The sequence below is a fragment of the Myotis lucifugus genome, unplaced genomic scaffold (assembly GCF_000147115.1).
Source record: "Myotis lucifugus unplaced genomic scaffold, Myoluc2.0 scaffold_376, whole genome shotgun sequence".
Classification (NCBI taxonomy): Eukaryota; Metazoa; Chordata; class Mammalia; order Chiroptera; family Vespertilionidae; genus Myotis; species Myotis lucifugus.
In genome coordinates this window covers 530729-546013 of record NW_005871424.1, presented here as the reverse complement: position 1 = coordinate 546013, position 15285 = coordinate 530729, and the positions used below count along the sequence as shown (strand labels likewise).

The 15285-nt window shown below is 51.8% G+C and overlaps 2 protein-coding genes across 2 annotated transcripts in view; one reads left to right on the top strand and one right to left on the bottom strand.

The window, feature by feature from the left end:
• The window catches only part of ABCC6 (ATP binding cassette subfamily C member 6), a 52688-nt gene extending 50804 nt beyond the window's left edge, over positions 1–1884 (top strand). Inside the window, 4 exon segments of the mRNA XM_023765110.1 lie at positions 115–273; positions 350–516; positions 1278–1472; positions 1776–1884. Of these exon segments, the coding sequence (XP_023620878.1) occupies positions 115–273; positions 350–516; positions 1278–1472; positions 1776–1884 (630 nt within the window).
• Positions 1885–5103: 3219 nt separating this feature from the next.
• ABCC1 (ATP binding cassette subfamily C member 1) overlaps positions 5104–15285 on the bottom strand; it is a 106026-nt gene continuing 95844 nt past the window's right edge. Inside the window, exons 26-32 of the mRNA XM_006101666.2 lie at positions 15108–15234; positions 14151–14252; positions 11116–11262; positions 9289–9447; positions 8191–8357; positions 7310–7504; positions 5104–6758 (exon numbers count right to left, since the gene is read on the bottom strand). Of these exons, the coding sequence (XP_006101728.1) occupies positions 6650–6758; positions 7310–7504; positions 8191–8357; positions 9289–9447; positions 11116–11262; positions 14151–14252; positions 15108–15234 (1006 nt within the window). The 3' untranslated portion in view covers positions 5104–6649. The remainder of the gene's footprint in view (positions 6759–7309; positions 7505–8190; positions 8358–9288; positions 9448–11115; positions 11263–14150; positions 14253–15107; positions 15235–15285) is intronic.

The window sequence follows — 15285 nt, the reverse complement described above, 5'->3', positions numbered from 1 at the left end:
GATCTGGGTGCAGGGGAAACATCTCCCAAAGAGATGCCCAGGAAACCTAGGCTGTGCCCGCCTTCTTCTGGCCCGGCCTAGTCACAGTGGCCTTGCCCTCTCATCCCCTGGCAGGTGGGCATCGTTGGCAGGACGGGGGCCGGGAAGTCCACCCTGGCCGGGGGCCTGCTGCGGCTCCTGGAGGCAGCTGAGGGTGAGGTCTGGATTGACGGGGTCCCCATCAGCCATGTGGGGCTGCACACGCTTCGGTCTAGGATCACCATCATCCTCCAGGTGAGGCCTCAGGACAGGGTGGGCAGAGGTGGGATCGTGGCTGGGCCAGCCCTGACCCATTGCCCGTCCTGGCCAGGACCCCATCCTGTTCCCCGGCTCTCTGAGGAGGAACCTTGACATGCTACAGGAGCACACGGATGAAGCCATCTGGCAGGCCCTGGAGACGGTGCAGCTCCGAGCCCTGGTGGCCAGCCTGCCCGGCCAACTGCAGTACGAGTGTGCCGACCAAGGCGATGACCTCAGGTAGGGTTGCCCCACCACAGCCTGGACCTCAGGGGAGCTGGAGGGAGAGGCACATGTGGCCACGGCTCTCCCCAGGGGCAGTCTGCCCTGGAAGTGTGCCTTCCCCATAGATCATCAACCCCATCCTATTAATAATCACGGTAGGAGCCCCGTCCCTTGTCAGCAGTTCCAAACTCCAACACCATCTCTGAATATCACGTCTCTTTTTCCTAAATTCGGTTTCCCAATTTAGTTAGTGGCAAAACCCAACCTCTACTGATACGAGACTATGTTTAGCGTTTATCCTACCCAGCACCTATTTTGCTGTAGAAATAACGTGTGTGATATTGGGTGCTGGACCCATGCCCACTGAGGGTACCAAGTATGCCTTTGAAAACATTTTTTAAAATGTAGTAAAAAATACACCATAAAATTGACCATCTTACCCATTTTTAAGTGTATACTTCAGTAGCATTGAGCACATTTACATCACTGTGCTACCCAACTCCAGAACTTTTTCATCTTGCAAAACTGAAACTCAAAAATTCTTTAAACAATTCCCTATTTCCCCGTCCTCCCAGGGAAACTGAGGCACGGCGGGTTCGAATGACTTGCCTGAAGTCACCTGATCAAAAAATGGCAGGATGGGGGTTTCTACCAGCTCTGTGGGCTGGGGGCCACCACTTCTGTGGCTGTTGTGGAGACGCATTTGTGGGCACGCCCTACAAACTCTGACGTGCAGACACACAAACATCTGGCCTGACTGTCCCACTCCCTCCTAGCCTGGGCCAGAAGCAGCTGCTGTGTCTGGCACGTGCCCTTCTCCGGAAAACCCAGATCCTCATCCTGGACGAGGCCACGGCCGCCGTGGACCCGGGGACTGAGCTGCAGATGCAGGCCGCCCTTGAGAGCTGGTTTGCCCACTGCACGGTGCTGCTCATCGCCCACCGCCTGCGCTCCGTGATGGACTGTGCCAGGTAAGTCCCCCCAAGGCACTGGCCCCAGGGACCCTGCAGTGGTGAAGGAAGGCATCCGCATTTAGAGCTGGAAAGGTAATGGAATGGATTATCAGGTGCCCATTGTACAGGTGGGAAGACTGATGCCCAAAGGGGAAGAGATGAGCCCAAGGCCATATGCCCAGTAGATGCTTACAACCAGGAAACCACACAGAAGGCCAGACTTCTGGGGAGCAAACCTCAGAGCAGGCACGCTGGGCTCTCCGAGCGGCCCAGGGACCAGGCTGGTGTCCAAGGAGCTGCCTATCTCCCTCTCCCCTGCAGGGTGCTGGTCATGGACAAAGGGCAGGTGGCAGAGAGCGGCAGCCCTGCTCAGCTGCTGGCCCGGAAGGGCCTGTTCTATAGGCTGGCACAGGAGTCAGGCCTGGTCTGAACCAGACCCCTCGACCCTCCCGCCACGCCAACCTGGAAAGATGTGCCATGCCCTGGAGATACCAGTGACCTGGGGTCATCAGCAGAGTCTAGACCCCTCTGCTCTCCGGGATTGGGTGGCAAATGGCAGGGAAAGTGGACGATCATCGCAGACCCAAGAGGATGCAGCAACCCCCAAGGTCGGCCTGACCAGAGCCCGTCCAGCCTTGTCCATCCTGGACCCAAAGTAGACAGTGGCTCTCAGCCCTGGCTGCCCATTGGACCCATGTGGGAACCTCAAGACCTGCCCACACCCAGGCTCCACCACAGACCAATGAAGTCATTAACCCTGTGGCAGGGCAATGGTGTGTGTACTTTCCCAAATTAACCCTTTTATTTTGAGACGAGTGTAGATTGACCAGCAGTTTTAAGAAATAATCCACAGAATGCCTGTGCACCCTTTTCCATTTCCCCCAAAAGTAACACCTTGAAAAACGCAAGCGTGGTATCACAACCAGGATATTGACATTGGTACCATACACAGATCCTGCTCAGATTTCCCTGTACTAGTATGTGTGCGTGTGCATGCGTGTGTGTGACTTCTACACAATTGTATCACACGTATAGGTGGCATCCACCACCACTTCCATCACCACGACGACCCCTGGGGCTGCCGTTCTGTGACCACACCCTTCCCTCCTGCCCCCGCGACCCCCAACATGCTCTCCATTCGGGCACACGGTATATTTTTAAAGCTCCCCGTATGATCCCAACATGCACCAGGACTGAACGCCATGGCTCCTGCTGCTCCTCCCACCCTTGTACACGGGCTCCAAGAAGCATCTTGTCTGAATTGGACACAGGAGCCACGACCCACACCACGATGGGGCCCTCCGGGCACAAGCATGAGGACACACGGGCACGCAGTTCAGCTCCGAAGGCCAGAGGGGAGGGGCCGGGACTTCCTCAGGAGAAGTCCTGAGGGGAATCGCTCTGGACCTGGCACATGTCATACATCTGTTTGTTACAGACCAAATTCCAGCTTCTTGGGGGAGCCCCAGAAGCAGTCAGAACATCCCGGGCATTTCTGTTCATACTTCCTCCCCCGAGGGGGCTGTGTGGGAAATGCTGCTGGGGTCAGAGGTCAGGGTGGTGACGGGCAGCCCCTGCCTTCCTGAAGGGCGGTGCACAGCGCACGCATGTGCTCAGGCCTGTTTCTGACAGTGGTCAGTCGGAATCTTAGTGCAGGGCTCTTACGACTGCCTTCAGGCACCAGGAAAGGGGGCTCGATTCTCAAGTAGCCAAAGCCGAGGTTCCCCAGACACAGCTACCTGTAGTGCAGAGTGAGCAATGAGGCAACCCAGGCTCCTCACTGACTCATGGCATTGCTGCAGGGATAGAGGAAGCTAATACACGGAAACGTGCCCAATAAACGTTCACGATGATCCCTGGTGTATCTGAGGGCCTCTGTGGGCAGCGAGAAGGGTCCACACACCAGGACTTTTATTCTGGTCACTACCGACATGTGGGGTAGATAATTCTCTGCCACGTGGGGTTGCCCTGGGCACTGTAGGATGTGTAGCAGCATCCCCGGCCTCCACCCACTAGATGCCAGTAGTCCCCCCGCCTCCAGTTGTGACAAAAATGTCTCTAGATGTTGCCAGATGTCCCGGAGGGAATCAGAACCACCCAGTCCAGTCACTGGGCTAACCCGGCCCATTGCCACCAATAATCTACTGAGACCGGGGCAGTGGCCGTGCTGGTGCGCCAGCAGGCGCCCGTGGACACCCAGCTGCCTGACAGGACACAGCCTGCTCTGCCTCGTCAGGTCACAGGGACTTCCTAATGGGACATCCTGACACAGGTTTCCAGCCCAGAGTGATCCACGTTTCATTGCAGCTTCTACCTCCCTCGGCCGAGATGTGGCGAGCAGCACATTTTGATGACTTCAGATTGGGGTAGGGCGCCTGCACCTCTTGCCTCTCCCCTGTTGCGCCTACGAAGTGCTGGCCCCACCATTACTGGCAATTACGAGCTCCATTTCACAGATGAGGAAACGGAGGCTCAGACAGTTGCCATGACCTGCCGAGGTCACCCAGTTAGTAAGGGGCAGAGAGGGGATCTGCCCCTGGGGCCCTCTCACACCAAAGCCCAAGTCATCACGTGGGGGTTGTCTTTCCAACTTGGGAGCCTGGAAAGGGACCCGGCATAGCGCTTCTCGTTGCTCTGCCGGGAGCTGAGCCACCGGACGGCCCGGCAGAGCGGCCACAGGCAAAGGCGGCAGCAGCTGCGTGTTTGGCAAACTCACTTGGGATCATTCCAGGGTCACAAAAGCCTACTTTCACGGAAGGAGATGGTCTGCCAGGGCGCAGAGTGTGGGCCACAGGAGCCAGCGCCCACGAGCCTGCTGACAAGGCTGCTGCTGGCCCACACCCTTGCTGTGGGGACCAGCCTGCATGCCACCCAGGCCACTAATCCCCCCGCCGTGGCTCCTGCCAGCACAGCCTGGCTGGCGGGGAACACACACATCCAGGGAAGCCACACATGGAGCTGATCGCACCTGCATGGTCATTTACTTCATTTGAGACACTTATGAGTGGGTGTGCGTCGTCCACACTCTCCCTTCTATGGTGACCTGGAAGCCAGCTCCTGAGAGGCAAGGTCAAAAGGCGAGAACAGCCTGGCTCTCGCAGTGGCTGCTTGGAAGGGAGTGACCCTGCAGGGGCGCCTGACCCTCATCAGGACGTGTATGAGCAAGAAATAGAACCCTGTGTTCATTTCCCATGAGTTTGCGGCTACAGCACGGCCCAACCTATCCTGACTGTATTAACACAAAGGGATTTTCAAGGGCCACGTGTTTTTTGCCTTAGAACCTGACCTGGGCCACACACACATCACTGTTCATCTTCACAACATTCCCTCCGTGCAGGTGTGATCAGCTCCACTTGACAGATGAGGCAACAGAGACTAGGTGACTTGCCCAGGGTCACACAGCCAGCAAATGACAAGGGCAGGACTCAGGCCCAGGTCTGTCTGACCCCAGAGCCCAGGCTCTGTCCACCGGGCCACGCTGACTCCCCACTCTACCCCACACGGCTCTTAACCTCTAGGCTCCCATTTCCGACAGGGGCTCCCACTAGAGATGGCATGTTTGCCAACAGGAAAGAAGGAGAGCAGACAAGAGGGGAGCCGCTGACTCCCAGAGGAGATGGCTGAAACCCCAAAGAAAATGGAATCGTTATTAGAAAGAAATAAAATTTTTTTTTTTTACTGCAAATTGCTTGTAAATGTTCTCGTTTCCAGTGTAAGTCATTACAAAACGATTCCCAAGAAAAACTTGGTTTATCTAATGTGAAAGAATGGTATAACTTACAAAAAATAAATATATATTCCACCTAAAGGAAGATGCTTTTCTGGATTTGAAGTCAGCAAGGGAATCTCGGGGCAGCAGTGGCCCCTCTGCTTTGTGGGTCTCCCCGGGGTCTCTGGTTGCGAGACCTAAAGGACGGGCCCTGGAGGTCTCCACTCGCTTCTTCTTCAGGGACCCGCAGCCCCGCTGTCAGATGCTGGCCACCGTGGCTTTCCCTGGGAGAGCTGCTCCCGGCCCAACACTTCCGCCCAAGAAATTAAGTTGAGAGAGTGTTTCTCCCAGGAGCAGTACTTTAAAAAAAAAAAAAGAAAAACAATCACTGATATTCGTGAATGGGTTCTTTTCTTGTCCTGGAACACACTCAGTAACTACACGTCCGGTTCTCCACACTGCCGCTTCTGACAGCTAGCCGGAGGCCAAGGGTGAGGAACTGAAATCTAAAAACGAGGAGAAGTCTCAACAGAGCTCGATTCAGTACCCGCGGGTCATCCGTGGCGGTGCCCAGTGCTCCTGGCTTTGAACCCTTCACAACCACGAGCAAACCCCTTCCAGGTGCCTCGAGGTAATCCATTCTAGCAACTGGCAAAAGGAGGCAGGAGGAAAGGCAGAGAAAAGACCGGCGTGGCTGAAGAGGTGAGCAGCCAATGTGGGAAACTGGTACTGAGAGAGGATCCCCCAGCCCTGGAGTTCCAGGTCCAGGTCCCCCGTAAGCCCAGCCCATCCTGCCAACGAGAAGCCCGCAGGTGATGAGGCTGCCTCTGGCCTGTGAAGCAAGTCTCGGTGCAGGCGGTGCTGGGACGCTGGCTCCGTGTCTGAGCGCCCAGGCGACGGGATGGTTGGTAAGAGGGGCGTCCACGGCCCCCAGGACACCGCCTGAGGGTGAGGATGATCTTCACCAGGCCCCTCACCTCCAAACAGCAGCCCCAAGGAGACGAAGCATTCTTGGTGGAGCCCAGATGTTAGAGGTGCCAGGACAGCAGCCGGGGCCGAAGACTTGGAATTTCAGACTTTGGCTAAAGAGATTTGAGGCAGTTGGCTGGATTTGGTCACTAGCATGTTTTACGCAACCAATTTCTTGAGAAGTCTGGCTGCCAAACTTCCCTGCAGAGCACCAAGAGCACGAGCAGGCCCTCCCAGGTTGTGCAACGCCGGTGCGTCCTGCGGGGGTAACAGGCAAGGGTGTGCTGTGCGTGTCTTTGGCGGGCTGCGTCTCTGTGTCCCTCCTGTTCCTTCACAGCCAATTCCAGGCAGCGGACCAGAGGGTGGCTGCTTTGTGGTTTTGTTTTATTGGGTTTGGTTTTATTTCCTTTTTTGGTTTCAGTGTATGGGAGGCTTGGGTTCCCAAAGAGGCTGCTGACTCATCCTGGGACAAGGCATGTGGGCCTTGCAGGTCAAACCAGACGCACCAGCGCCGGGCTTACACCAAGCCGGCATCTTTGGCCATGCTGTAGAACAGGCCTCTCTGCTGCAGGAGGTCAGAGGGGGCGCCGCACTCCCGGATCTCTCCTTTGTCCAGGACGATCACCCTGCAAACGGAGGGCACGCAGCCATGAGTGGTAGGAGGGGTTGGCACCTCATGCCCGCAAGAGCCCAGCTGGGCAAATCCCGGCTTTGGGTCAGGCCCCTCACCTCTGTCTGTTAGGACTGCTGCAGTAGCCTTCCAACTGGTTACCCCTTCTCAAGCCCTATTCCTAGTCAATGTCAAAGTCCTGTGATGCTACACACGACACTCACTATCACCTACTCTGTCTCCTTCCCAGCACAATTTGGTTTTATTTATTGCCGAGTTTATTATCTGTCTCTGCTCCCAGTCCCCAGCTAATCTATAAGGTCCCTCAGCCAGGCTTCCTGCTGAGTCCCCAGGACCTGGAACAGGGCCGGCTTTGTGGCAGGCACTGCACACGTGATGACTGAACAAATGACTGAGTGACGTCAAAAATACCTGGTACCACCCGGATAAAGCGAGGTCCCACCAACTGGGGCTGTCCCCATGCATAGGACAGTGTTGAATGAATGAATGAGTGAATGAGTGAGGTGGGCACCAAGGCCTAGAGGCCTTCTGTGCCAGATGCTTCACCTGGTGTAGTCCATGATGGTGTTGAGACGGTGAGCGATGGTGAGGACAGTACAATCGTCGAACTGTGTCCGGATGGTGGACTGAATGAGGTCATCGGTTTCCAGGTCCACAGCCGCTGTGGCCTCATCCAACACAAGGATCTTCGTCTTCCTCAGCAAGGCCCGGGCCAGGCAAACGAGCTGGCGCTGCCCAACACTTGACCAGAGAAAAAGACAGGAGACAGAGAGTCAAAACCACCCCTGACCCTGAGCCCTGGCCTGAGCTGGGAGGAGGGAGAAGAGACTTGGTGCTGCTCAGAGCAGGAGAGGGTCCACTCCCACACCCGTGCCGATGGCAGACATCACTAATCCATCACAATGTTCTTCCTGTTGAGCTAGAAGCGAGCTCGGGATCATTCTCAGCCCAGGGCTCAGAGGAATACGAAAACATTTGACATGGTCAGCGTGGGTAGTGTGACAGGCAGCAAAAGGGGCCCCTTATCCAGGCCCTCACAACTGACTCTGCATTCAATCATGGGCCTTGCTTTGGCCAATGGGGTACTGGCCAACATAAGGCTTGGCAGAAGCTTAACATGGGAATACACGCCAGGGTTTGCACCTCTGCCATCACCATGACAACACGCCTGGGCTGGTCTGTTGGAGGATGAGGGACATGAATTGCCCCAAGGGAGGCCAATCAGATCAGCCAATTGCAGCGGACCCCCAGTCACATGAATGAGCCCAGTCATGATGAAACCTGGCTGAAACCCATTTTATAGATGCTGAAACTGAGGCTCCAAGAAACAAGAGGCTCATGTGTGGCAGAGCTGGGACTCAAACCTGGATCAGACACAGATGCAAAAGGACAGAATCATCAAGAGCCCTGACCGAGGGGGAACCCACCTCAGGTTCTCCCCGCCTTCCGTGCACTCGTGGTTCAGCTTGTCAGGAAGGGCCGAAACGAAGTTCTTCAGGTGAGCCAGCTCCAGTGACGTCCAGACCTCTTCATCCGAGTACTGGCTGAACGGGTCCAGGTTCATGCGGAGAGAACCCGAAAACAAAATGGGGTCCTGTTCAGAGAGAAGACAGCTGTCAGTATGTGAGGCTCAATGTCAGCTGGACATGGATGGGACAGAGGTGGGACACAAAGAGTTCTTGCCAGAAATGTTCACAATTGGGCATGAGAGTTCCTCTGAATCGCTATTTCTAGAGATCTTAATAATGGGGGGAGGGGACCCGGAAATCTCTGTGTTAGGTGAAATAGAATAGATTGATTTTTTGAGAAGACTTCCTGGAGTCTTCAATATGCACATCTTCCAGAAAGATGTGACATGGTTAATTCCTAATCGTCAAGTACTGTGGATTCCTCCCAATCCCCTGCCTCCAAAACAGAATCTTAGAAGAAATTTCAGGAAAAATAACATTAAAAAGCAACATATTAGGGAAACAGCACCTTCAGGAATCAGTCTAGAAATTTTTTTTTAAAATCACATCTGTAGTATTTTTTTAACATATATTTTTATTGATTTCAGAGAGGAAGGAAGAAAGAGAAACATCAATGATGAGAGAGAATCATTGATTGGCTGCCTCCTGCACACCCCCAACTGGGGATCGAGCCTGCAACCTGGGCATGTGCCCTGATTGGGAATCAACCAGGACCTCTTGGTTCATAGGTTGACGCTCAACCACTGAGCCATGCCAGCAGGGCTAGCAAATTCTTCTCACTTAGCTCTTGGAAGGGCAAGAGAGTTTTGTCCTGACTGACAGCCAGCAGAAAGCCAGTGCCTACGCATCCCGTTAGATGCTCTGGGTGGCAAAGTGCAGGGACAACACCTGGTTAATTCCCATTGCTACACCAGAGGAGACTCAGTGGAGAAGTGACATAGCATAATTTTAATAAGAATAATAAAGCAGGAACACATTTATATCTGTATACTGAAAACAGACACGCATTGCTCTCAGTGGGACCCAGCGCTCCTGGTGGCCTCACACAGACCCCACCTGGGGGATGATGGTGATCTTGAAGCGGAGGTCGTGCAGGCCGATTTTGGCGATGTTGACGTTGTCAATAATGATCTCTCCTTCTGAAGACTCCTTGATCCGAAACAAGCCCAGGGTCAGGGATGACTTCCCGGCTCCCGTCCGCCCCACAATGCCAACCTGTGGGACAGGAAGGACCAGCGTGAGGTGGGAATGCTGCTATCTGGGGGATACCTCCTGTCTCAGAACACCCTCATGTCAGACATCTGCCCCAGGGAGCTCAGTCATCTGGTCAACCAACTCCCACCACAGCCCTCTCGCTCCAGCTTCCTAGAGGCGTTCCTTTAGGGGCTGTCGGCTCTTTATATGTTAAAATTATAATTAGCTCTTTTTATAAGCTACTAGACCTCCAAAGACCCAGGCATCAGACAGGGAGGGATTTTAAATAGGCCCTATTATTTTCAACTCATGATGATATTAAGTAATAATCAGGTTATTTCCCTCACACTGTTCTTTTTTCTTTTGTTGTTGTTGTTAATCCTCACCCCAGGATATATTTTCCATTGATTTTGAGAGAGAGTGAAAGGGAAGAGGGGGGGGGGGGAGAGAAAGAGAGGAGAGAGAGAGAGAGAGAGAGAGAGAGAGGGAGAGAGAGAGAGAGAGATATCAATGTGAGAGAGACACACCGATTGGCTGTCTCCTGCACATACCCCAATTGGGGCCGGGGATCAAACCTGGAACCAAGTATGTGCCCTTGACTGGAATTGAACCCATGACCCTTCAGTCCAGGGGCCGGCACACTAACCACTGGGCCATACCAGCTAGGGTCCCTGACACTGTTTTTCCCAGTTCTTGAGATGGTGAATTTCCCATCCAAGCTGTTGAAACAGCTCAAATATTCAAGGACACCCCCTGCACACCTCTCCTCTCCATCCCAGCTGTGCGAGGAAAACAGGTTACGGATGTGGCCTGGTCTCCACTGTCCTCTCTTGAGGGAACTGGGCTCCCATGCAGTGGCCAGTGATGACGGCCCCTGACATCCAAACACACCCCCTTCCCCTGGGCTCCCGAGAGGTGGGTTTCCTCTGCCGCCCACAGCGATGTCACAGGGCAGTCTCTCATGATACAACACAGAAAGCCTGGCGAGAACATGGCCCACTCTGTTCTTTCCTCGTTGTAAATTAGAGAACTTATCTCATGGGAACAGAGCGTTCTGAGCCTGGCGGAACGGACAGTGTAACAAGTCCGTATGTTCAGAGATGAAAGAAGCACTGTTCCCTGGAAAATGGCCAGGAAGGCCATGGTCTGATTCTGAGAATCTGGGGGTCTGAGGGGAAGGACATCTTCCAGGAACAGCTGGGGACCAAGGCTCTGTTCCAAAATTCTGACAATTTCACATGCCCCTTGAGCCATCCCTAGCAGTGAGGGTGGCATCCTTCTATCTTAGAGATCCGAAACTCAATGCCTACAGGGTCCATGGAGGCACCTGAATGGGGTGGGGAGGGACCGAGTGAACAGGGAGGCTCACATCTTGCCTCCCAAGAGCCGGGTGGGGAGTATGAGCCCAGTGTTGCTAGATGCTGTGATCTTTCGAGAAAAGCAGGAAATGGATTTTATGGAAAAAGTTCCAGATTTTTCAGTATTTGCAACTTATTCAGATTTTTTTCAAAACCTCTCTGTGGACCTCATTTGGTCCACCGGCTACCAGTGTGCAGCCCTGGGGAACACTGTCTGAATAGCCACCCTAGGGTGTGGGCTGGGATGGACTGCGGAAATGACAGCCGGTTTCATGTGCCTGATCACAAGCTGTGCCGACTGTGCACAGGTGGGAGAACAGCGTGCACCCACCTTTTCTCCTCCTTCGATGGTGATGTTGATGTGCTTGAGAACCAAGTCCAGGTCCTCTCGGTAACGCAGGCTGTAGTCCCGGAACTCCACTCGGCCCACCTGGGGCCAGGTGCTGGCCGGAGTCATCTCCTGGATCCGCCAGGGAGCCTGTAATGGGTGGGGGAGGAGGGAGGCAAATAAGGAATCTGAGGTCCATCTCAGGCCCCAAGGCTCTCTGTGCGCGGCCTCTACAACCTCTCCGACCTCACCTCCCTCTCTCATGTTCACTCCGCTCCCCACACTGACTTCAGGGTGATTTCTCCAGGCCTTTGCATTTGCAGGTTCCTCTGCCTGAAATGCTCTTCCCCAAGCTACCTACTCAGCCTGCTACCCCACATCCTGCAGATCTTAGAGCAAGCCAGACCACCTTCCTGGCCCTGCACCCCTCTGTTCTCTCCCCTGCTTCATTCTCCTTCAGAGCACTTACCATTGTGTCACCCATGCCTACTGAATATCCACTCTATGAGGACAGGTTCTTGTACTGTTCGTTCACTGTTCTATCCCAGGGCCCAGAGCACATAGTAGGTGCTCAATAAATATGTATGGACTGAATCAAAGTGGTCTTCTCTGAACAGACACAAGGCTGACTGCCTTCTAGGTCTGGACTGCAACAATAAAAGCGGCAGCGACCACTTAAACAACACTCTGTCACATTATCTCATTTAATCCTCACTACAGCCCCATACATGGGGTCCTTTCATCATCCCGTTTACACACAAGGAAACTGAGACACGGACAGGGGAGCACGTTGCCCCGTGTCACACAGCCCCTATTTCTGAAAAGTTTCTTAGTCCAGTTCAGCATTTCCTGAGACTTACAACTGGACATGCCCCAGGCCAGCCTCGGGGCTACCTTTAGGGAAAGAGAGGAACCGGGAGGACAATAAAACTTTCAGCCTTTCTTCCCCACAAACTTCTCATATTATTTTTTTTACAACAAAAAAAATTTCCCTTTTATAATTTAAGTATATAAATAAAAAGGACATGCTATAAAAACATAGGAGCGACTGAAGAGAAGTGGGAACTTTCTAACATGTATAATATATTGTTTATAATGTATTGTTTATATTTATACATAATATATACAAAATAAATAAACATATATATCATAATAGTGGGACTCTAAGTGATCTTGACGACTTCTTGTATTTTTCAAATATGTTCTTATTCTAAAAATATAGAATAAACGAAGTAAAATATTTTTCTAAAATAAAAAAAATTTCACACTTTAAGTGGATGAATTTTATGGAGTGTGAATTATCTCTTAAAGCTGTTATAAAAAAATAAACTCAGCCTGCCTGGTGTGACTCAGTGGTTGAGCATTGACCCATGCACCAAGAGGTCACTAGTTCGATTCGAGGTCAGGGCACATGCCCAGGTTGCAGGCTCAAGCCCCAGCAGGGGGTGTGCAGGAGGCAGCCAATTAATGACGGGATATTTATATCTCTCTCTCCCTCTCCTTCCCCCTCTCTTTAAAAACCAATAAAAATATAAGTAAATGAATGAATAAATTAATTAATTAATAAGCTAATTAATTACTTCAGCCCTGGCTGGTGGCTCAGTTAGTTAGAGCATAGACTTCTGGTCAGGGCACATACCCAGGTTACAGGTTGGATCCCTGTGCAGGAGACAACGGATTGATATTTCCTTCTCACATCAATGTTTCTCTCTCTCCCTCTTCCTCTCTGTCTAAAAACAAACTAACAGCCGAAACCGGTTTGGCTCAGTGGATAGAGCGTCGGCCTGCGTACTGAGGGGTCCCAGGTTCGATTCCGGTCAGGGGCATGTGCCTGGGTTGCGGGCACATCCCCAGTAGGAGATGTGCAGGAGGCAGCTGATCGATGTTTCTCTCTCATTGATGTTTCTAACTCTCTATCTCTCTCCCTTCCTCTCTGTAAAAAATCAATAAAATATATATATTTAAAAATAAAATAAAAATAAAAACAAACAAACAAAGATATACTGGGGGGATGATTAAATAAATAAATAAGTTCAATGTTGGCTGGGAAAGTCCTGGTGTAATGCACTCTTATTTCCACAGGGGTCACTCACACCATTCTGGCTGATGCCTCTGATGAAATGGAACCTGGAGTTCACCATTTCAGAGCATTAAAAGACTGAGATATAGGTCACCTTTGCAAATCCTCTAACATAGATTTTAACTGGGGCAGCCTTGGTCTCGTTCCCAAGGGGCATTTTCTTGGGAGGCAGTGTGGCACAATGACAAAGACCCAAATCCTAGGTCTGCGATTTACCAGTCATGTGTCTTAGACAAGTAACTTAATCTCTCTGTGTCTCAGTTTTCTCACCTGTAAAATGGAAGTAATAATAGGATGTGAGTTGTAAGGCTGTATAGTGAATAAATTACTCTATGTGAAATGTTAGGACAGGGCCTGACACCTCCACGAGGGCATAATCTATGTCCCTATTGTTATTGTGGGTGGTAATGAAGTGGCATCACCAAGCATTACTGTTACTGGCATTATTATCACCACTACCATTGCTAGTGGTGTGTAGACAGAATAAGGCACTTCTCAGGGCGACATGGCACTGAAGTCTAGAGGCTTGGGTCCTATCTATCACGTATGACCCTGAATCAGCCAACATCTCCCCTAGGCTACCCTTTCTCCCTCTAAAACAGTAACTGCAAGATTTTCCAAAGTTGGGTCAATTCCTTACCAGTATTTATCCTTTACAATATCCATGTACTCATTCTTGTTATTGCGTTTGGATACTGTTAATCAACTCATTTGTATTTAATTTTAAAACTTATTTAAATCAATGGTGCCTCTAACAGTTGATGACTTAGTATTTATTCATTTTTCAGGAGCAAAAAGAAACTAATCTCTTTTCCCATAAAAGAAGTCCCCCATAAAAATACATAACAGTTTGTCAGATAGAGGTTGCCTGTTGCAGGCACACATGGTTTGGCTCAGAGGTTCTTTAAAGCCACACTGAACATCAAGTTCAAAAGGTCAGGGCAGGGGCTTGCTCTACCTCCTTCTCAGTTTCTGAATACTCCTTGAGTCTCTCCACGGCCACAATGTTGGTCTCCATCTCCGACGACATCCGAACAAGCCAGTTCAGGTAGGTGGTGACCTGCGAGTGGAAGAGTCGCATGGAGCTTTTAGAGTGAGCTTGAGTTGCTTTATTTTAATGAAGTAATTATGAGTTGTGAAATAGTTCAGAAAAGAAAGGTACAGAAAACAGCACCCCACACAGAGCCTTCACACAGACTTGCTCCACTGCATCTCTTAAGCAAGCACATTTCAAAATCACCCATGAGCCACCCTGGTAATCAGAAAGGAAATGAGAAAATATTTTGAAATAGGTAATAGGAAAATACAATATATTAAAATATGGGAAATGCAGCTAAAGCAGGGCTTCAAGGGAAATTTATCCTATATAATAAAAGGCTAATATGCAAATCGACCAAACGGTGGAATGACCTGTCGCTATGACATGCACTGACCACCAGGAGGCAGATGCTCAATGCAGGAGCTGCCCCCTGGTGGTCAGTGCGCTCCCGCAGGGGGAGCGCTGCTCAGCCAGAAGCCCTGAGCCGGGTTCATGGCTGGTGAGCGCAGTGGTGGTGGCGGGAGCGTCTCCTGCCGCTGTGGCAGAGCTAAGTCGGCAGTCGGACATCTCCCCAAAAACTCTAGGACTGCGAGAGGGCGCAGGCCAGACTGAGGGACCCCCCCCACACCCACCCAGTGCACAAATTTCGTGCACTGGGCCTCTAGTAGTGTTATAAGCATTTCTCTTGCAGTTGGAGGCATCCAGGCCACGTGTCTAATTTCTCTCCTGCTCCAGTCAGTCACGGGGCTGTAGGCCTGCTCCTCAAATTCCATTCAGCCCCTTTGCTCTCCTGCACTCCCACAGGGACCCAAAACAAAGACAACTGGCTATCCCGTTCAGAGAGATGGGAAATTCAGCAAGAGCACCCTCTCTCACCTGTAACGAGTAAGATATTGAGAGGCCCACCAAGCCGGCGCTGAGGCTGTTCCGGGAGATCACTGCAAACAGGGTTGCAAACAGGACAATGCAGTTGCCCACACACTCCAGCCGCACAGCCAGCCACCTGCATGAGACACAGGCAGACGAAAGGACAGACACACGCCCAGAGTCAGCT